The sequence below is a fragment of the Cygnus olor genome, chromosome 21, assembly GCF_009769625.2.
Source record: "Cygnus olor isolate bCygOlo1 chromosome 21, bCygOlo1.pri.v2, whole genome shotgun sequence".
Taxonomy (NCBI): Eukaryota; Metazoa; Chordata; class Aves; order Anseriformes; family Anatidae; genus Cygnus; species Cygnus olor.
In genome coordinates, this window is record NC_049189.1 from 7,343,847 (window position 1) to 7,365,555 (window position 21,709).

General features: G+C 41.3%; 1 protein-coding gene across 6 annotated transcripts in view; it reads left to right on the plus strand.

Moving 5' to 3' along the window:
• UBR4 (ubiquitin protein ligase E3 component n-recognin 4) overlaps positions 1–21,709 on the plus strand; it is a 78,007-nt gene that overhangs the window by 33,569 nt on the left and 22,729 nt on the right. For 2 of the 6 annotated variants that reach the window (XM_040533955.1, XM_040533958.1), the window contains 31 exons: positions 898–961; positions 1,437–1,571; positions 2,219–2,393; positions 2,627–2,764; positions 3,231–3,352; positions 3,721–3,832; positions 4,353–4,483; positions 4,622–4,799; positions 4,992–5,096; positions 5,590–5,745; positions 6,461–6,629; positions 7,340–7,436; positions 7,877–7,984; positions 8,450–8,566; positions 9,730–9,939; positions 10,688–10,837; positions 11,552–11,779; positions 11,892–11,970; positions 12,443–12,685; positions 13,633–13,801; positions 14,439–14,583; positions 15,272–15,357; positions 15,794–15,881; positions 16,024–16,217; positions 17,315–17,554; positions 18,702–18,840; positions 19,592–19,717; positions 19,877–20,005; positions 20,457–20,800; positions 21,042–21,132; positions 21,504–21,588. In XM_040533955.1, the coding sequence (XP_040389889.1) occupies positions 898–961; positions 1,437–1,571; positions 2,219–2,393; positions 2,627–2,764; positions 3,231–3,352; positions 3,721–3,832; positions 4,353–4,483; positions 4,622–4,799; positions 4,992–5,096; positions 5,590–5,745; positions 6,461–6,629; positions 7,340–7,436; positions 7,877–7,984; positions 8,450–8,566; positions 9,730–9,939; positions 10,688–10,837; positions 11,552–11,779; positions 11,892–11,970; positions 12,443–12,685; positions 13,633–13,801; positions 14,439–14,583; positions 15,272–15,357; positions 15,794–15,881; positions 16,024–16,217; positions 17,315–17,554; positions 18,702–18,840; positions 19,592–19,717; positions 19,877–20,005; positions 20,457–20,800; positions 21,042–21,132; positions 21,504–21,588 (4,553 nt within the window). The remainder of the gene's footprint in view (positions 1–897; positions 962–1,436; positions 1,572–2,218; positions 2,394–2,626; positions 2,765–3,230; positions 3,353–3,720; positions 3,833–4,352; positions 4,484–4,621; positions 4,800–4,991; positions 5,097–5,589; positions 5,746–6,460; positions 6,630–7,339; positions 7,437–7,876; positions 7,985–8,449; positions 8,567–9,729; positions 9,940–10,687; positions 10,838–11,551; positions 11,780–11,891; positions 11,971–12,442; positions 12,686–13,632; positions 13,802–14,438; positions 14,584–15,271; positions 15,358–15,793; positions 15,882–16,023; positions 16,218–17,314; positions 17,555–18,701; positions 18,841–19,591; positions 19,718–19,876; positions 20,006–20,456; positions 20,801–21,041; positions 21,133–21,503; positions 21,589–21,709) is intronic. The other 4 variants (XM_040533956.1, XM_040533960.1, XM_040533957.1 and 1 more) reach the window with 2 other exon arrangements.

Consider the following 21,709-nt stretch of genomic DNA (forward strand, 5'->3'; position numbering starts at 1 on the left):
CTTACGTCTTTTTCTCCCACTTATATTTCCCTACTAGCTTTATGAAGGGTGACTGAGGGTAGGGGGGATTTCAATGTTATTTATCACCACCAGACCAGAGAACTGTTGTTTCTTCTATCTCATATCCAGTCTTACACTGTTATTTCTCCCCTTAATGCTGTCTCTTCCCTCCCTGTTCCTGTATTCTTGCACTGCTCGTTCTGGTGTGCCAGAGGGCATTTCAGGTAGTTCTACTGCGAGATGTGAAGTGGTGCAGCAAGGGAGTCAGCACTTTGCTGCAAGTTGTAAATAAGGCTCTCAGTTGGGGCAAGTATTTTACTAGCCTGCCTTATTGCTGTCAAAACTTTGCATCCATCTCTCGCTTGGGTCATACTTGGTGCTCAGAGTTAATTTTCCTCTGGAGTACTTTGCGCTGAAACTCCAAATTGGAAAGAGCAACCTGTGTGAAAATAGCAAGCGAGTAGAATCTTGCTCCCTTAGAAAAGTCGGTTACGCTTTTTCCCATGTGTCATACCAACCCTTGATCTGCAGTCATATGTACGTACGTCTGTGGGCCATGGTGAATTGGTACTGTCAAGACAATCCAAGTTATCCCTGCTGCAGGCTGTGTAAGGAAGTGTTTTATCCTCTTTGGTAGAGAAAAGCCCCTGTCTTTCAGCTGTGGATTATTAAAGCAGTCCTAAGTTTGTCTGTGAGCGTGAGCCAGGTTTAACTCTGGTCTGTAACACAATGAAATGATATGCATGGTGCCTGTGGCAGGTTTTATCATGCTTTGATTTTGTACTTGGCATTCGTTAGCTGTCTCTGAGCTACTCATGACTGTAGCCTGCATAAAGCGAAGTGCTAAGGCGAGAGGAGGGTTGCTGTACTCAAGCCTGCTTTCCTTTCTCCCTTCAGGCTAGTAGTGAGTTCTTTAGAAGCGCTGGAAAGCTGCTTTGCTGTAGGACCAGTCAACGAGAAGGCAAGTAACTTTCTGAATACATTCTTGAGCTTTCAGAGATGGGGGAGGAGGGGCAAGATCATCAGCACCTCCTGCAGCCCTGGGGGCCTGATAGGGAAGAGAGCCGCATCCATTTTGCTCAGAGCACTGATCTGAAAGTTGACTTAGCGAGAAGCATTTGAAACTAGTTTAGAATGACAATTGGCATTTGCATTTATTGCTGGTGGGATTTTTGTGCTGTAGAGTGACCTCGTTTGCAAAAACATCAGGGTAGAAGCCTATAAATCTCAAAAGGACTTTTCTTGTTTAGGCAAGTGAAATGTTCTTTAAATGTCAAGTAATAAATTGAGGGGTTATCAAAACTGTATTGCAAGAAGGTAGAAGCTTGCATGCTCAGTGCAAGGAGGGGAGGTAGCCTGCAGAGAAATTGGACTCACACATCACCTTAACAGTTAGTGAACTGAAGAATGTTTTTTTTGTCTGTTCTTGGGAACAGGAGAAGAATAAGGTGGCTGCTCAGGAACTGGCTACCATGCTCCTGTCCATGCCAGCTCCTTCCAGCGTCCAGCAGCAAACCAAGAGTCTCTTGGCTAGCTTGCACACCAGCCGCTCAGCATACCATAACCACAAGGTAAAATGGTGCAAAGATTTCAGCAACTACAGTAACTTGCTAGTTTATGTTTGAGGTGCAGCCTGCCTGTAGAAAGCACTTTTTCCATGCAGTGTAAACCTGGTGGCTAACTTGCCTTTAGCTCCTGCTGCCTGTCTTGCTGGTATTTGTGTTTCATCGAAGTTTCACTAGCTAAAATGCTTTTTGAAGATTTTGTTGAGAAATAATAGCAGTCAATCTAGAGGAATCAGGATCTTGAAACGCAAGCTTGTTTGTAAACTGTGTCAGTAGCTCTGATTTCTGTTTCCACGGGCATCTGACTTAGGGTGATAGGAAAATACTAGGGTAAGAAGTGGTTGGACTGTGCTAACATAATTGCAGTGAATGCATAGATGCCTGCAGGTAGACCTTGCTAACGACTTGAATGGTTATACATTGGTCATCCTGTCTGCATTTAAGCCTGAGGGAAAGAAGAATGAAAATGAATTCTCCAGACAGACTTTTTTTGTTGTTGTTACTGGGTGACTTTTTATTGTTCTTTATAGATGGCACTGGCAAAGAGAGTTAAAGCAAATGTCTCCGTGAGCTATCCTGCGGTTGTATTTCAGCTGTTTTGCTGTTCTGCAGTCTGTTGTTTTTCTTTGCCTATGTTATCTTTCACTTTACAGGATCAAGCGTTGCTAAGTAAAGCCATTCAGTATTTGAGTTCCTCAACCAAGGAAGGAAAGGACCTTGATCCTGAAGTGTTTCAGAGGTTGGTCATCACTGCTCGATCCATTGCTATTATGAGACCCAACAATCTGGTCCATTATACGGAGTCAAAGCTGCCACAGTTGGAAACAGGTAGACAAGTCTGGATTTTTCTTCAGCTTTCTCTTGTGGTAACTGAAAATGTCTTGTGGTATCTGGTTCAGTGTGAGAGGGTCATATTTGAAATATGATAGGCCTGAGATGGTCCTTGTAATGAAGACATAGGACCCTCTTAACAAAAGCCTTTTTCAAATACACTTGGTGTTTCCCTGCTTATTAATGCTTTGCTCTGCACAAGTATGACAGCTGTTCTTTGATCTGTACAGAGAGTGAAGAAGGGCAAGAAGCCCAGAAACATGCTGAAGGAGAAGGCTGCACATTTATTACCCAGTTGGTCAACCACTTCTGGAAGCTACATGCATCGAAACCCAAAAATGCATTCCTCGCCCCTGCCTGCTTGCCAGGTATGCTAGCTCTTTATTTGCTATAGTCAATGTTGTGTGTTTTAAGGAAGCCTATTTTGAGCTTGTAAACAGAAAATTATTTGTTTCAAACTAGACTTAAGTTGTCAATGATGCCATGCATGCTTTATAAGGTATATCTCTGAATTCTGCTCTAAAACTTTTGTTCAAAAATAGGTGTATATACTAGTAAAAAGAGACTGATGATTGATTTATTTATGTCTGACTTCATGGGTGATTATGTTGGCATTAGGGGATATCCAGCGGTGCTGATATATGGCACATGCAATATTCCATATTCTATACAAGATTGGTGTTTAAGCTCATTTTGGACTGAAGCTTCAATATTTTTGTGGCACGAGCATTGTGCTTTGAGGTCTACAAGTAAAAGATGCTTCCTGCAGCATCTTGATCGATGTGCTGAAATGGAAAGGTAGTTGATTACAGTCCTACTTTTATTCCTCCTTAGGTCTGACTCATGTTGAGGCCACAGTCAATGCTTTGGTGGATATTATCCATGGATACTGCACATGTGAACTGGATTGTATCCATACAGCATCCAAGATCTACATGCAGATGTTACTTTGCCCAGTATGTAACCTCGTTATGCTCTGTATCAACCCATAACATGAATAACATGACAAGAGTAAAATACAGGTAAAATGGTAAGATGAGGCAATACAAAATAGAGGCTTGCAGCCAAAAACATACAGCCAGAGATAGATGAAGGAGAAATGCATCTCTCCTTGTATCTTAATAATGTTTGTCATGCATTAATGTGTAATAATAAGTGTTGCTTTATGGCTGTTGGGAGAAACAGGGAATTTAGAAGATGGGCAGTGACATATGCCTTACACGAATCGTGACCAATCGCAAGTGTATTTTTGCGCATCTTTCCAAATACAGTGAATAAGAACTTAAAGCTTAAGAAGTTTAATGATTACCTTTTAACCCTCTAGGATCCTGCAGTGAGCTTTTCTTGCAAACAAGCTTTGATCAGAGTACTGAGACCAAGGAACAAACGGAGACATGTCACCTTGCCATCTTCCCCTCGCAGTAATACTCCTATGGGTATGAAAAAATCCATTCATCTTTGTCTTTAAATGAGCATGACCTACTTCATTTGTCAGAAAAGACCCCAAAAAAGTAGTCTTTTAAATAGGATAAAACTAGTCTTTCTTCTTTGTTTTCCTTTCTTCCCTCTCTCTTGCCTCCCTACAAAACTTTTTTTTTTTTTAAATATTCACCTTGTCTTTGATATCCTAGAATTCAAAGGGGAGACCTCTCTGAGATACTCTGATTTCAGTGGCAGCAAAGCATGAGTATTTTATTGAGGCTGCAGTAATATAGTAATACATGCATATTTTCAAGCCTCTACGTTATCAGTAACAAAAATATGTGTGGACAAAAATTAGGGTATCAAATCTGCATTCGAGAGATACTTTTAGTATTGATATGAATTGTAGCTGTCATGGAATCTATTGGTAACTGTTAGTAAGCAGTGGACGAGTTATTTTTTCTCAGCACTGATTACCTTGTTCATGATATGTAAGGAAAGAGTGCATTTGTGAATTAATCCTTTTTAACTCAGGAGATAAAGATGATGATGACGACGACGATGCGGAAGACAAGCTGCAGAGCTCTGGGATAGCAAATGGTGAACATATCCGACAAGAAAGCCAGGAGCAAAATGAAGTTGATCATGGGGACTTTGAGATGGTGGTAAGTCCAGAGTACTTCTCTTTGGAGCCTTTGAAGTCTGCTAGGTACTTGGGTTTAGCTTAGTTACGATGAATCAATCCTTAGTGTTCCATTAGCTGGTGGTGGTTTGGCAAAAGCTCTCGTATTTCTTCTCCGCAGTCTGAATCAATGGTTCTGGAGACTTCTGAAAATGTGAATAACGGGAACCCTTCTCCCCTGGAGGCTCTTCTGGCTGGAGCAGAGGGATTCCCACCCATGCTGGATATTCCTCCAGATGCAGATGATGAAACAATGGTGGAATTGGCTATTGCCCTGAGCCTGCAACAAGATCAGCAAGGTAAGTTGTAAGCATTTATTGGTAGTCAGAAAGGTGAACAGGATATGAGGAAACTGGGAAAGAAGCAGAGCAGAAACTGTTGATGTGACCACCAACAAAGAAAGGTAGTAGAACTATGAAATGTACATGAAAGGCCAGAGTTAACGTAGTTTGTTTGTGGGAAGATACTCATTGTTTGTTTTCTTCTTGCAGGGAGTAGCAGTAGTGCACTTGGACTCCAGAGTTTAGGACTGTCTGGCCAAGCACCAAGCTCTTCATCTCTTGATGCCGGAACACTCTCAGATACAACAGCATCAGGTAACTGTTCATTGCGAGGAATATAAATAAATTTATATATAATTTTAACCTAAATAATGATTTAAAATTCATTTGTAAATAAGATTTTGAAGAACCAGTTATTACCATTTGCTTCCTGTATCTTTAATAGTGTATTTATGACTTTTTCTTGCTTTGGAAGACTTTCATTATGGAGTTCCGAGGAACTGATTTCCTCCTCCTAAAATAAAGCAGACAAAGTAAATTATACTTGGTATTTCCTTTGCATTTATAAACAACCAGCCATTGCCATTCAAGTAAATTAGATATTTGTAAATTTGATAATAAGGTTTCCTTCTCAGGTATCTCCCCTCCACTGTTCTTAGCAGTCTTAAGTGTACTGATGAACACTCCACATTCCTTTTTGACTTGTAGTTGAAAATTGACGCAAAACCAAAAGATAAATCTTTGTGGCTTTTCTTTCATATGCAATTCTTTTGGAGTTATATTAAAACAGTGTTTTTACTTGTAACAGCTCTCTTTATTCTCTTAGCTCCAGCATCTGATGATGAAGGCAGCACAGCTGCAACAGATGGCTCAACTCTTAGGACTTCACCTGCTGACCATGGTGGGAGTGTGGGCTCTGAGAGCGGTGGCAGTGCGGTGGACTCGGTGGCTGGTGAGCACAGTGGTGAGCATCTCTTGCTGGATTCGTGTCTGTATATCTGATTTCTACAGTAATAGGACTTTACCAGCATTAAGTGGGGTGGATAATCCCTGGAAAAGAAGAAATCTGTTCTAAATAGGTGATGCCATGCATTGTTTTGCAGTTACCACCAATGTGCCCTACAGATGGAATATTTGCTCACTTTCATAGTTCTCTAGAAGTGTGGAATAGTAGTTTTTGCTGGCCTGTAATAAATAACACAGTGCAGTAGCCTAGAGCAAGAATAAAATAATTCACTATACTGCAGCGTAAATTGGGATGGGATAGAAGTAATTTTCTGCTTTTTGCTTGGGACTGATACCCACGTAAAACTGAGCAAAAGAGAATTAAATAATGTATTTAAAGGCTGCCAGTAATCAGACTTCTATCAAAAACAATGTCCACGCTGCCTGTCCTGTATAGAACACCCTCCTTCTGACTCAGTTTAAATTTATTGCTGTAGAATCAACTCAATTTGTGCCACAAAGATTTGAGTCACAAACACTGCCGGGGGTGTTATATTGCACTGATGGAAAGATGCCATTTAAAATTTTGAAGGTAACCACAAACATAATCTCTTTAGAACCATAATTCCAAAGGGTAGTGCAACTTCATTGGTCTCTAGGAAGAAGGCAGGATGCACGTGCACTTATGCTGATACTGTATTTCCCTTTCTTCTTCTTCTTTGTTTCTTTTTCAGTGTCTGGCCGTAGTAGTGCTTATGGGGACACAACAGCTGAAGGCCACCCGGCTGGACCAGGTAGTGTGAGCTCGAGCACAGGTGCCATCAGCACTACCACAGGCCAGCAAGAAGGAGATGGTTCAGAAGGGGAAGGGGAGGCAGAGGGAGACGTCCACACCAGCAACAGGCAAGAGGCTTTGTTTTCGTTTTCAAAAATCACACGTCTGTTGTGCAGGGTCATTGTAGAGGAGTGGACTGTAGGTGCTGAAGTTCATGGAATGTGATTTGCAACTTTGGACAGTAAAAATCAAAAGCCGATCTTGTGTCTGAAACGGAATAGAGCAAACTGTTGTTGCAAAGTGCCTCCCTGTGTGCATTCACCATGTAACATTACACTTACGTAATGTGTCCCACAAAACTGCTACCTTTACAAAGTGATAAAAAATAGATAGGAGCCTATTAAACAGAAGAATCGCTAGAATCTAACTCTGGGAAGCTTGTGAAATTCAGCGTTCAGGGGAAAAAAGTATGTACAGAAGTGCTCAGTACTTTGGGAAAGATTTGCAGTCTTCCATTCTGTGGGAACAGATGCTCAGTCATTTTACAGTGAAGTTTGATACTGATTTTCAGTTTCTAGATAGTTAAACTCTGCAAGTAGTCATGCTAGGCAGTCTGGTTCTGCAGAAAAAAACGTGTCCATTGTCTGAGTTGCTCTGCATCTTTCATACTGCTTAAGTGTAAAGTCTGAGGGAGTCTGCTTCTGTTTGTGTTAATGTGATCACCTTCAGATTTTGTGATTCTCTGAGTGTCTGTGGTAAATTGCAGTGCTCTGGTGGTAATCCTCTTGGGGCTAAAATTTTTTGCAATGTGTCTGATTCCTGCCTTCTGACTTCCTAGGCTGCACATGGTCCGACTGATGTTGCTGGAGAGGCTGCTGCAAAACTTACCTCAGCTCAGGAGTGTTGGAGGAGTCCGGGCCATTCCTTATATGCAGGTAACTGAGGAGGGCTCAGGAGTTAAGCCTTAATCACATAGTTAATCACTGCTACTACTCTCGGGTTTTTGTTTGCACATGCTTTTCCCTTTATCTTTCCTTCCTGGTCACAGTGTGCAAGTCCCTCTCTAAAGTGTTCAATCTGTTGCACAGCATTCCTTACCCAAAGAGTTTTGCTACGCATATACCGTTTCTCAACGTGGTGTTACTTTTAACTGATGAGCCTAAGGGATAAAATCCTTGAACCTCTGTATATTTGGGAGGGTCTTTCACATTTGTACTGAAAATTCACACTAGGGAGTAGTGTTGCAGGCAGAATTTGGGATAGAACATGAATTAATCAAGATAAAAGCTGTGCAGAGGTTTTGTGAAAGATAGTCTGTATCTATCTTGAAAACATGGAAGCTGTCTTCTGCTAATTCTCTTACTTCTATTTCCAGGTTATTCTGATGCTCACTACAGACCTAGATGGAGATGATGAGAAAGACAAGGGAGCTTTAGATAACCTTCTCTCCCAGCTGATTGCAGAACTGTGCATGGACAAAAAGGCAAGTTGTAGTATGAGCACACGATCTTCAGTTGCTCCTTCTAGACAAAGTTTCTTCCCGTGGAGGAATTAGATGCATTGGAGTCATAGAAACATAGTTGCTGTATGGATGTGCTCAGGAATTTTTTCTGTTAGTTCATTTCACGTAACATAGAAAAAACCTCACCTGTGCCTGGTTCCAGCATTAGCAAGTGAGCACGGAAACTTGCTTGCCTTTAATTCAGCTCTTAAAACAGTCTTGATTGATCAATGATGTACGGTTGACATGTATACATTTCCATTTCTGTAACTCTTCTCTGGCACCCAGGCCACTGTCTAGTCTTAGGAGTTGAGGAATTTGGGCTGCTTTTTTAGTATTACTGTTTGAGCTTAAATTAGAAATGCTTTGTGAAGATCAGAGCACTGAAATTCAGATGCTTAGGACATGATGCTCAGCTCTGTAAGTAAGCAAGCTCTCTCTTTGCAGGATGTGTCTAAGAAAAATGAACGTTCTCCTGTGAATGAAGTACACTTGGTGGTAATGAGGCTGCTTAGTGTGTTCATGTCCAGAACTAAGTCAGGATCCAAGTCTTCCATTTGTGAGGTATATTCTTCAAAATGCTTTTTCAGGAGTGTGATGTGGTTGGGGAGTTTTTCTTCATCAAAGATGGTATAAAAGCTGTTACTTAAAATAGCTGGTGTAAAACCGAAAAATAGTTAAAAGTGCTTGGAAAAAGTTGTGATGGGTCTGTAATGTTTCTTGACTTACGAATAAAGATCTTTGCTGTAACTCAGATAGAGGAAACCAACACGGGAAGATGACTGGATTTTTTTTATGCACAGTTTGTTCTGTGCTAAGGGCAGAACATTAGTGATGTTATTTAAAATGCTCTGGTAGATTTTGTGTTGCATCTTACTGGTGCTGAAGGGGTTAAAAGGATTTGTAATATTATTGGGAAGCAATATGCTGCTGTGTCAACGTAAAAGTCGCTAAGAGGATTCCTTAGATATTTGTTGCTAAAAGGTACAGTAATAAGGCATAAAAAGCAGTATGTGTGGTGGGAAGGAGATTAATAAAAAAGCATAGAGGTTAAAAAATTTAGTCTGAACTGCATCAAATTTTAATGAGCTTATGAGCTGTGGGGTTTGTTTGGATTTACAGGGCTGCTTTAATAGTTTTATTTACAGTAGCTTTTTCTCCAGCCTTTGTTATTCACTTGAGCTTCCCACAGAAATCAAAGCTCATCGTCTTGCAGAATGCAGGTGGAGCAATACCTGGGTGGAGCAGAGCCTCTGAGCAGCATCTGCATCAGGGACTCTTTCTCTACCAAAATTCACCCTCAGCTGGCCAAATCCCAGATAAACAAATAGAAATCCCAACTTAAAAAAAAATAAAATAAAATAAAAAAGGGAAAAAAAGCCCTAGTCGTCTAATCCATAGCTCAGTGGCCTCTGGCACATGTGTCGAGGGGAGATTAGACTTAAGAGGAGATTTTTATTTGTTTTCCTTTACTAAGCGCTTGTTCAAAAGAGTCTCTGTAAATGTTTGAGTTTCTTTTCATAAACATGAAAAAAAAACAAAAACCAAAAAAAAACAACCTCAAACGAACCGCAAACTTAAAAGTTGCCTGTAAAGTTTCGTTAAAAAAAAACAACGCTCTCTTATCCATATGGTCAGCAAATGCCATCTGATTGTCACAGCTTCCCTTGCTCTTCTGACATGGTGGTTCTCAGGTGCTCTAGTAATCCATTTTCTCTTTGTTTCAGTCTTCCTCCCTCATCTCTAGTGCCACTGCTGCTGCATTGTTGAGCTCTGGTGCTGTTGACTACTGCCTGCATGTGCTGAAGTCTTTGCTAGAGTACTGGAAAAGCCAGCAGAATGATGAGGAGCCTGTAGCCACTAGCCAGCTCCTGAAACCTCACACTACTTCTTCTCCACCTGATATGAGCCCTTTCTTCCTCCGTCAGTATGTGAAGGTGAGTCGTGCCCTATGCCGTTAGTGTTATGTGACCTGCATTAAAGGACTGCTGCACAGAAGCAAGTAAAAGCATCTTTGCAGAAGTGGTTTTTGCTCAGTTGTGCAATTAAATCTGTTCCCTTAGTGTGTAGAGAAAATTATAACTGCTCTGAGTTCTCTAGCAGGGCAGCCCAGCTTGCTAGATCTCTTGCTGCCTGGCTAAATGAGGCAGTTCTGTGGAGTTGCTGTCATTGTTTCTGGTTCAGGTGTTAATCTTCCTGAGGGGAAGCTCCTCCATCATGCGACTCTTTATGCTTGGCAGGCAGAACTTCTGAACCACCACTATTCATTGTGGCAAGGAAGCCTAGCAGTTGATAGGGATTTTCACATTAAACCCCAGACTTGTTCAACCACCATGGTGCCTTCATTCCCCTAGAGTTGGGGAGAGGAGAGTTGATATATGTACAGGTACAGTGAAAAAAGTCCACTTAAATCTAAGCATGTCTCCTAAGTTGAAAGCTCATATATATTAAAATGCCTTAGGGCTACGGAGTAATTTACTGCATCCTCATAGTTGCCTCCTAGGTAAAGTCCTCATGCAGGTTTGTCAGCTTATTTTTGTTTATCAGTTGGGAGTGTTTCTTCTGGTTGCAAAGGTACAGAAGAGTTTTGTTTTTAGAAAATAAAGAAATGTACCTTGTAGCTTGTCATGACAGCACAGCGGGAGTTCTCAGTGCCAGGGCCTTGCTGATTTCTCTCACTTTCAGGGTCATGCTGCAGATGTTTTTGAGGCCTACACTCAGCTTCTGACAGAGATGGTACTGCGGCTGCCCTATCAGATCAAGAAGATTGCAGACACAAACTCCCGCATTCCACCTCCCATCTTTGATCATTCTTGGTTCTACTTTTTGTCTGAGGTGAGAAGGTGATACACCTGCAGGTTTTAAGCAGAAAATTCCACTAAAGTTACCTTACTTGGGAGAGAGAAGGAATTTCATAGGGTCAATCTCCAATTCACATCTGAGTTTCCTCCCCCTTGAAAGAAGGTGAACAATTGGCTTTGTTTTATTCCTGTTGAACAGGTATCTAAGCATAAAGCATATGTGGAAAATAAGATTGCTCTTGCTCCCTGTAACTCAGTGTTTGCTGCCAGAGAACTCTTAATACAAAATCTCCGAGATGGTACAATATAATGTCATACGTTGCTGTTGGTATTTAACTTAGTCCTTAAAAAAGAAAATAATAAGATGTTTATAAGTGTATATTTTCAGTTCATTTGTTTGATTCCATACTTGAGATAACAAATTATCTTACATTTGCACAAGTTTGTGGAAGGATTTCTTAATTAAGCTAGACTAGTTTTTTATTTGAGGTCACATTTTATTTTTATAGATGACAAAGAATAGTTTTCAGAAACAGTTTCACAATCACACAGCTCAGGATGCTGCACTATTGCTGTGCAGTGTTTCTTCTGCCTATGACTTGCTTTTATGGGTGACTTTACCTTGAAGCTGACTGATTCGTTAATGCATCTCCAGTATCTTAGCTTTTTGCAAGAAAACATGTTTTTGTTGGTGCAGGTTGCCTGCTCATGAGTTCAGTGCTGATGTTGTAGGCTTTTCTTTGTCTAGTACCTGATGATCCAGCAGACTCCCTTCGTGCGCCGCCAAGTCCGCAAGCTTTTGCTCTTTATCTGTGGATCAAAGGATAAATACCGCCAGCTCCGAGACCTCCACACTTTGGACTCCCATGTTCGTGGAATCAAAAAGCTCCTAGAAGAGCAAGGCATTTTCCTTCGTGCCAGTGTGGTCACAGCAAGTTCAGGCTCTGCACTGCAGTATGATACATTGATCAGCTTGGTAAGGAAAAGTGTGCAGCTGTACTTGGAAGAAGTGTATGTTGCACTTATGTAAGATGTCAGCAGTGAAAATACTGGTGTGGTATTTAATCCTATCTCATTGTGCCTTTCAGATGGAACATCTAAAGGCTTGTGCAGAGATTGCTACACAGCGAACGGTGAACTGGCAGAAATTCTGCATTAAAGATGACTGTGAGTTCTTTCTCTGAGAGAGCAGAGGGTATACATTACATGCCTTGGTTTGAATCAGGACTTCTTGGGTGGGGAGGCTCAAGAGACTTAAAGAGAGGGACACAACTGAGAGTTTTGGGTAGGACCGAACCATTTCCATTACTAATTGTCACCGTGGTCTAATTGCATCTCTTCCCTAGCTAAAAAACGCAGTATGGTTTAATGGATAACCTACTAGAACATGAATTATGAGATCTGCATTCTCTTTTTTTTACTGCTGTTGTTCCAGCATGTAAATTGGGACGAAACACTTTGCCTTGTTGTACCCAAATGTTATGCTCTCTTAGTGTAGGGATGAGAATGTTCGATAAGTCTGTGGGATGGTCCTTGTCATGATCGAAGGTGTTTTTTGTTGGTGGTGGTTTGGTTTGATTGTTTGGTGTGGGTTTTTCTGCTTTTAATTCAGGCAACAAAATTTTTCTTTTCTCTGCAGCGGTTCTCTATTTCCTCCTTCAAGTCAGCTTCCTGGTAGATGAAGGAGTGTCACCAGTTCTCCTGCAGCTGCTGTCTTGTGCTCTGTGTGGCAGTAAAGTACTGTCCATGGCTTCATCCTCCGGATCATCAAGCACCTCTTCCACCTCTGCTCCTGCAGCATCAGGCTCTGGGCAGCCAGCCACACAGAGCAAATCCTCCACAAAAAAGAGCAAGAAGGAAGAAAAGGAAAAGGAGCGAGAGGGTGAGCTGCAGCTGTGCCTTGTTCCGTGGGTCTTTCAGGGATGAAGTTTGCTCCTCTTAGCTTTTCGTACTTCTGTTTAGAGAGAACTGCTCGTTTCTCATTGTGATAAATAGTACTGTTGTGAAGGGGGCATGGATCTTGGCAAGGGCACTTGCAAACTTTAGCTACATCTAGGGGAGTGGTTTTACTATATTTAGTAAAGGGGTCAAAGATGAAGTAGTATCCTGTAAGAATTGGTGCTGAAATTAAGTGTTGGGTGTACCCCAAACCCACTATGAGTATTTATTAACTTGAGTGGGCCTTAATTGTCTAATGGAAGTTGCCTGTACCAGTGACCAAGTAGCTTCCACCTAAATTGCTTGTCCTGGGATGTAGGAGTTTGAAAGGCTCATGGAAATTAAATACTGTTGATGCACACCTAAATAGCTCTGCTCTTCAATGGTTATGTTCAGACTTGTTTCCTCTGTCTGACATGTAAGCTATGTTGGAGCCAAGGCTGCTTCTTAATGGATGCCCAAAGTCTTGGGAAAGTAATTAAGCTTTCCTGTAAAAGTCATGGACATAAATTCTCTCCTGGCTTTTCTTCAGGAATCTATTTTGGCTTTCTCTGACAGACGATTCTTTGTGACTGTTTTCACTGCCCTATTATTTCTGCTTTTCTCTTTATCGGGATGTGTAGCACGTTTCTCACATCCTTACTGGCAAGTATTCTGGGAGTTTTCTGTTGTGTTAGTCAAAAGCTTTAGCTTATATTTAAAAAAATAATAATAATAAAAAAGAGGAATATTGAACTTGCTTGTTGACTTAACCACAGTCATTTGCCTCCGTTATCTATGATCTGTATCCATTATTCTTTATGATCTGTAGAATAGGAAACTGGCTAGCCTGTCAGGTACTCTATTCGTGTGTTTTCTTAAGTCTGTCTTTTACTACCCGGTGTCCCCTAGGTGAGAGTTCGGGCAGTCAGGAAGATCAGCTGTGTACAGCTCTGGTGAACCAGCTGAACAAGTTTGCCGATAAGGAGACCCTCATTCAGTTCCTGCGTTGCTTCTTGCTGGAGTCCAACTCGTCCTCTGTGAGATGGCAGGCCCACTGTCTCGCACTCCACATCTACAGGTGAGCTGGGAGAGAGCCTTTCTGAGCCAATCTCAGCTCAGTTCTGGAAAGACGAAAAAGCTTTGTCCTTGTGGAAGAGTTAATGTTTGAGCCTCTGTCCTGAATGCTTCTGAGACTTGCAGATAATGACATCACCTTGAGTTGCTCACACTATTCTGCAGTTGTTGGGACTGGAGATGTAAGTTGTGACTTACACATTGAGTTACACATGTGACTTACACTGATTGAGGTATCATCTGCAACAAGCACTTTATTTCTACCTTCAGAATCTGGCTCCTGACATCTACAGGAGTAGGTGTTTGTGGGAGAGTGAATTTCTGAATCAAATGCAGTCTTATGCAATTAAAAATGTGGGAGTTATATATGCAAAGGCAGACTTCAGGGTGCTGAACTACTTCACAAGTCTGTTGAGTTGCTGCAAGACCTCTGTTTCTATTTCGGAGAGTGCTGGAATACTGCTGTTGGCAAGAAGAGTTGAGATTTGACTCTGAACTCTCATGTATAGCAAGATAATAGTTACAACGTTTGGTGATCTGTAGAATGTATTTTCCTTCCCCTATGTAGTTATCTTGTCAATACAGCTGTTGTCAAAATAGCTATCTCAACAGGCCTAATTGATCTGTAATCTATCCAACAGGAACTCTAACAAGTCTCAGCAAGAATTACTGCTGGATCTCATGTGGTCAATCTGGCCAGAACTTCCAGCCTATGGAAGAAAGGCTGCCCAGTTTGTAGATCTCCTGGGATACTTCTCTCTGAAAACACAGCAGACTGAGAAAAAGGTAAAGTGCCTCTCTGAAAAAGTACATCATCTGAGGCCCAGCCAGTTATGAATTCTGTTAGTATTTGTTTACGATACTGCTGGGACAGATTTTCTGTCAAAACAGCTTCTGGTGGAAATGTTTTCATTCCCAAAATTTAAATGTTAAAAAAGGTAGACTCCTTTAAAAATTGGGGATTGGGGATTTTTTTTATTTTGCTTAGTTGTTATGTGGTTTTTATTTTTATTTTATTTAGAAGAAAACTTTTCCTCGGGAAATCTGCTGGTTCCAATTTATAGATTTTTTTTTAATTTTTTTTTTTTTTTATATTTCAGCTCTTAGAAATTTTGTAACCGTGACCTTTGAACAAAGGAAGTGGTGGGATTTCTTAGGGGACCAGTGGGCTGAGAACAAATAATTTAGATGCACTGATACTTGCATATGTATTTTTAAAGAGCCGGGAATACCGTAGGAATCTTGGCAGGCATTTGCAGTCATTGGCTCTGACAAATAGCGCTGTTATTGTGGTAAAGGTCTAATTTTAGGATCTGTTAACGTTTCCGGTTAATGACTTAACCACATAAATTCCTGTGGGTATAGTGCGGGCATCTTTTGGGGGACCTAGCATGCCACAAGATGAGTAATCTTTGTCTTTGTAGCAATTAAAAAAAAAAAGCTGAGAAGACAATATTTCCTAATTGTGTTTCAGTTGAAGGAATACTCCCAAAAGGCTGTGGAGATCCTCCGGACTCAAAACCACATTCTTACTAACCACCCTAACTCCAACATTTACAAGTGAGTTTCTTCTTTCTTTGATCCATTTCACTAAAGGAGCTTTTCAGCAGAGAAGCTGCAATCCACAGGGGAATACACAATTCTTCTAATGAAATAGTGGTGGAGGAAGGACCCCCACTGAGATTACATACTTGCTGCAGCTGGTCTTGAGAGAATAGCAGGCTTTTTTTCTACCATTTAAAAAAATAAATTGTATGTGTGATTGGCAGTAGATTTTTTTTGCATTTTTTTTAAGGCAGTAGCTTTAGGGCTTTTTTGCTTTCCTGTTTGGTAAATGTTATAAAATAGTAGGAACAGTTGGAGAATATAATTTTGCAGAATTATGTTTTGTGTTCTTGGTCATATCTTGACTGTTAATAATTTTACTGAAATGCTGCCTAGTGAAAAAACAGTGAATACCAAATTCCATAAGTTAGTTTTCTTCCCTCCATTCCAGCACGCTCTCTGGGCTGGTGGAATTTGATGGCTATTACCTAGAGAGCGATCCTTGCCTCGTCTGCAACAATCCAGAAGTGCCCTTCTGTGTAAGTACCTGTTGTTCTTACCCCCTTTACAATTAATTATAGGGTTCCCAGCCTTTTACAGCAGTGTGATTTGCTGTTTCTATATTTTTGGGATGTGATCATATTGGCGGTGTGTCCATGGTTTTGGTTTTTGTCTCCTCAGTATATTAAGCTTTCCTCCATTAAAGTGGACACGCGGTATACTACCACTCAGCAAGTGGTGAAGCTGATCGGCAGCCACACCATCAGCAAAGTGACAGCGAAGATAGGAGACCTGAAACGCACCAAAATGGTCCGAACCATCAACCTCTATTACAACAACAGGACAGTGCAAGCTATAGTGGAGCTGAAAAACAAGTAAGTTCATCCATGTTTTTTGTGTGCAAGCCTCTGAATTTGATGTTACAATTTCTGGTGAGGTGAATAGATTGGATTTGTATCGGCCATTCTGCACGCAGTTTGTTTCATCTTTCTGGCTTGTTTTAGGTAATGTTCCTTCTTAGACTGTTACTTATCACTGTCTGTCCACACTGAGTGGGATTGTTCTGAATCTCCTACAGGAATTTGTTGAAGAAAAGATCCAAATGTCACCTAGAGCTTGAAATATGCCTGTAAAATGTGTGTACACAAATTTTGTATAAGCTCAGTTTTAAGCATCTAGCTTAATTGTTTGGAAACCAATATTAATACCAATAGCACCTTCTGGGGAGTTTCACTCAGAAATGAATTTGGACCTTGCAATGCATCCAGAAATGCTGAAAGTGTTAACATTACTTGCTTGAAACCATATAGTAGAACTAAAATTAGGAGTCGGATAGCCTAGCTCTCAACTGCTGCTTTACCCAGGAAAAATGCTCCTTTTTAAATATATTGCTCAGTCTGGAGCCAGTTCTGCTTATATGCTTTCCCTTCTTACTTCTTGAGATGTTCTCACCAGAATCAGATCTCTTTGGCTTAGGGATTAATCTGTGCCTGCTGCTTATTGCTTATTTGAAGTCTTAATCCTCTGTGACATCACAAGTGGCTGCTGTGGAGAGGATTATGATGTCACAAAGAGAGGATTCTGACTTCAGGTTGAGAATAAGCAGTGGGAGCAGATGAGATCTTAAGAAATAAATATCCTGTTTTCATGCAAATGTCTTTACTAATAAAAAAAAAAACGGAGGTGAAAATCCCTAGAAAATGTCTGTAGAATTAAAGTTTTTCCATGAGGCATCAACAGCTCTTTAATCCTAAACAGTCTCTCTCTATGAAGAGGATAAAGGCTTAAAATGTATTTCTGGCTACATATCATGTCAATACAGAAGCTAAGGAAGCGAATCCTAGAACTGCTCTCCATTCATCCCATTTAAAGTAGATTTGGAGCTGAGGCAGTTGTGTTTGGCTTCCCTTTGTGCGTGGGCAGGAGGGTACTTCCCCGTTGAAAAGCGATGTGGCTTGCTTTTCTTTCCCAGGCCGGCTCGATGGCACAAAGCCAAGAAAGTCCAGCTGACCCCAGGCCAGACGGAGGTGAAAATCGACCTGCCGCTGCCCATTGTGGCTTCGAATCTGATGATTGAATTTGCGGATTTCTATGAGAATTACCAGGCTTCCACGGAGACCCTTCAGTGCCCTCGGTGTAGCGCGTCTGTCCCAGCCAACCCGGGGGTGTGTGGGAACTGTGGTGAGAACGTGTATCAGTGCCACAAGTGCAGGTACGTCGTCCCAGTTCTTCCCCACTGAGCCAGCACCAGGGCTTTATGGAGCCCTTGTGCTGTTGCCCATGTTGGATGTTCAACAAAATACCCTGCTATTTAAGTGCGTGATTCTGGTTAATACAACTGCACAATCAAATTACTTGAGAAGTATAAAACGGGCTTACAGAGATTTAACATTAGTACAGGCTAACAAAGGAAACCTGATACGACAATACTGAAAGAACACAGAAGTTTCAAATCAAGCCCTCAGAAGTTTAAAAAAGAAAATTCCCAGAAGGGAGGTTATTTTTAGCCTGTCTGTTCAAGGGCATGGGGCTGGAGTTCAATTAGATGGTTGCAGGGGGGTTCCCCCACAGGATCCCTGACTTAATGTGCAGGATGGACAGTACTCATTTGGCTGTTCAAAGCTGTTGTACTCTCCTCATTCAGAGCAGGGCTCAGGGCGTAATTTACTGTGCACTATTCAAGCTTTCACTACAGTATTACAAATCCTCCTCTTTTGTCAGTTTTGTCTCCTCATCTGAGGTCTCTTCTCCCCTCATTGTTGTCCCATATTCCTCTCAAATCCTCATGGGATTCAAGGTGTTTAGCAGATTCTTTACACAGATCAGCTGATTATTGGTATATTGAAAAGTTTCCGTATTCCCTGTTGAATTATGGGAGCTATAAATCAGTTCGTGTCATGCTGCTCTAGTCTGCAACAGGATAATAAGTATGCTGTCACTAGTCCCGCTGCAACTGTGTAGAGAGTGAAAGCTATTCAAAGCCTAGACCTTACAAAATGGTTTCTTTTTTATCTGTGTTTTGTAAAGGGCACGATGCCCTAGTCTGACATTCTGCTGGGAATTGCTGTAGTTGAAGTAGAATTGTTAGGAACAAATTCACATCTGTTTCTGCTTACTGGCCAGAATGTGGTACCACTTCTATAAGGATTTTTGGTGCCTGATTTGTAGCTTTTGATTCTCATGTACAGCATGTATTTCAGTCACACTGTTTCCCCAGGACAGTTCGGTAGGTTAGGCAGTTTTGAGGGCCATCCTTCTCCTTTACATAATGAGCGCATTCGCAGCTTGCTTCCTTCATTTTCTCAGTTACTTTGGTTAGCTCGGCTGTTGTTCTCATACCTTTCTGGCTTGCCTTTCAGATCCATTAATTATGACGAGAAGGATCCCTTCCTTTGCAATGCCTGTGGGTTCTGTAAATATGCTCGCTTTGACTTCATGTTGTACGCGAAGCCTTGCTGTGCAGTGGATCCCATAGAGAATGAAGAGGATCGAAAGAAGGTGAGGCTAAGAGCTAATTCATTAATGAAATGCTCTATCTCTTGGCCAAGTCAACAGTTTAGGGACATCAGAGGCCCATCTGTCTTGTAAGTAACATGGAAAGCAGTGCTCCTTCAGCACTTCTCACCAGCTAATGTGTTTCCCTTAATTCTGGTGATCTCACAGAATCCTCGTTCTTGTTTCTGGCATGTTGAGAGGTGTAGAATACAATCCCTTATTTACTGTCTTGATCCGCTAAGTAGATTATTCTTCAAAGACATTATTCGGTTCTTTACTTACAAACTAGCGATCTAGTACTGCATCTCTGTCTTTCTGTGTTGGACACTGGACACCAGAACAATACTTGTAGCAGAAGCGAGGTACAGGATCACCATGACAAAACTGTGTCCTCTGATTATACTGGCAGTGTAATTTGTCAGGTTTTCCAAAGGTATTCTGGCAAAGAGGAAGCCTGGTAGCAGATTTGCTTTGCAAATATATGTAGGGGTTTCTGTGGCTTCTGGGAACAAAGTGCCAATGCTTCCCTGTTGCACTTTCTGTCAGAAGAATTTTACTAGGCATTTTGGTACCTGGACTTCAACGTGTGGCCACCATGACTTCAAGGAGCCCGTGTACCCAAAGCCTTCCAGTTAGCATTGTGTTAATGAAAAGCAGAGAAAGACAAAAGACATGGGAAAACTTGGAGGTTGAGAGTTGTATTTCAGGAGGACTAACAGTCTTGTCTGAATATTCTTTCTTCTTTTATTCATAGGCAGTAACAAACATCAACACTCTGCTGGACAAGGCTGACAGAGTGTATCACCAGCTAATGGGACACCGACCGCAGCTGGAAAACCTTCTGTGTAAAGTGAATGAGGCAGCTCCTGAAAAGCCACAGGTAACAAGGGACAAATGAATGTTGCATAGAACCAGCCCTTGCGGGACACTGGCCTTTATACTACCAAGGACAGCTGAAGATCCTTGCCTCAGATGCTGTTCTGTAGCAGTTAGTTTTGTGCTTCATATGTGATTCCTTTTGTTTTCCCCTCTCTTCCAGGATGAATCTGGTAGTAGTGGAGGGATCAGTTCTACCTCAGCTAGTGTGAATAGATACATACTTCAGTTAGCCCAGGAGTATTGTGGTGACTGTAAGAACTCTTTCGATGAACTTTCCAAAATCATACAGGTATGATGCGCTTTAATTTCTATGTGGGCCATGTGTTTTTTTCTATCACCAGATACAGTGCACATCAGAAGTAGAAAGTAAGATGTTGCTGTTCTGTGTTTAATGAGATAGATAACAATAAGTGATCGGCTGCATGTTTTCAGGGAAAAAATAACAAAACAATAATTTTTAAAAGCTATGCTTACCATTAATACTATAGAGTCACATTTCCAGTGTTAGATTTCACGTAATATAGACAACAAGCTTTTAAACAAAACAGATAACTGGGACTTAGGCTGCTATTTCCAATGAATTTCACAAGTCTGCCATTGACATGAAGAATTTCAAGTTTTGAGAAAGTTTCAAATTTTTATCAGTAAAATATACAGTGAAAATAACTGTAAGCAAAATTAGCAATTACATTCTGCTTCACTATTCTATAATTCTCATTTCTCCTTTTCTGTGTTTCCAGAAAGTATTTGCCTCTCGAAAAGAGCTCCTGGAATATGACCTTCAGCAGAGAGAGGCAGCAACAAAGTCCTCACGAACCACTGTCCAACCCACATTTACTGCCAGCCAGTATCGTGCCTTGTCTGTTTTAGGCTGTGGCCACACATCATCAACAAAGTGTTACGGCTGTGCTTCAGCTGTCACAGAACACTGCATAACGTTGCTCCGGGCTCTGGCAACTAACTCTGCCATCAGGCACATCCTTGTGTCCCAGGGCCTTATCCGAGAGCTCTTTGACTACAACTTGAGGCGAGGTGCAGCCACGATGAGGGAGGAGGTCCGACAGCTCATGTGCCTTCTGACCAGGTGAGCTTTGGTTCAGCGTTCATAGCCCTGCAACTTCCAGTGAACTCCGGAAGGTTGCGCTCTTGTAAAAGCACAATCGTGAAGGAGTAGCTCTACAGGGGAGATACCTCCTTACATCAGCAAACTGTAGACCATGACTGCTTATTGTACATTGGTCATCAGCTAAGCTGAAATGCAAGGAGCTTTTGGTATTTAGTATGAGCACAGCATAATGCTGTTCTCTTTTTCCTTCTGGAATTAGGGACAATCCAGAGGCCACACAACAAATGAATGACTTAATTATTGGGAAGGTTTCTGCAGCTCTGAAGGGACATTGGGCAAATCCAGACTTGGTGAGATGTTTTCCTATTTCTTTTTTCTGACCCTCTGCAACTGCTGGTGTATTCTAATCATTGCATCTTCTCTGTTATCATAGTCTATTTGTAATACAAAGATGTTTGTGTCTTGATAGGAATTAAGGTAAAGCACAAAATTATGTGATAGTAAATGCCTGAGTTTCCTCACAGTTATTCCTGGCTTGGATGTTGCTTGCAGCTCACCTTGCAGCTCTCTCAAACAGGTTGCCAGTCATCCCAAATGGAAGTGGGACTAACCTTACTTAGATATATCTGTTTGAAACCTGTACTTTTTAAAATACCAGAAGGCAAAAAGGACTGCTGTATCACCAAGATTTCTTAAGCCTTTCAGCGTGTCTGTCTTACAGGCTAGCAGCCTCCAGTATGAAATGTTGCTGCTAACAGACTCCATCTCAAAGGAAGACAGCTGCTGGGAGCTCCGACTACGTTGTGGTGAGTTCAAACAACTAATGTGAAAGCTTTATTACAAAATGCTATACCTAGGTCTGTGCACTATAGTAAGATTTTAAGGAAGGGAACTGATCCTGATTCAGATAGTTTGTGATTAGGGTTA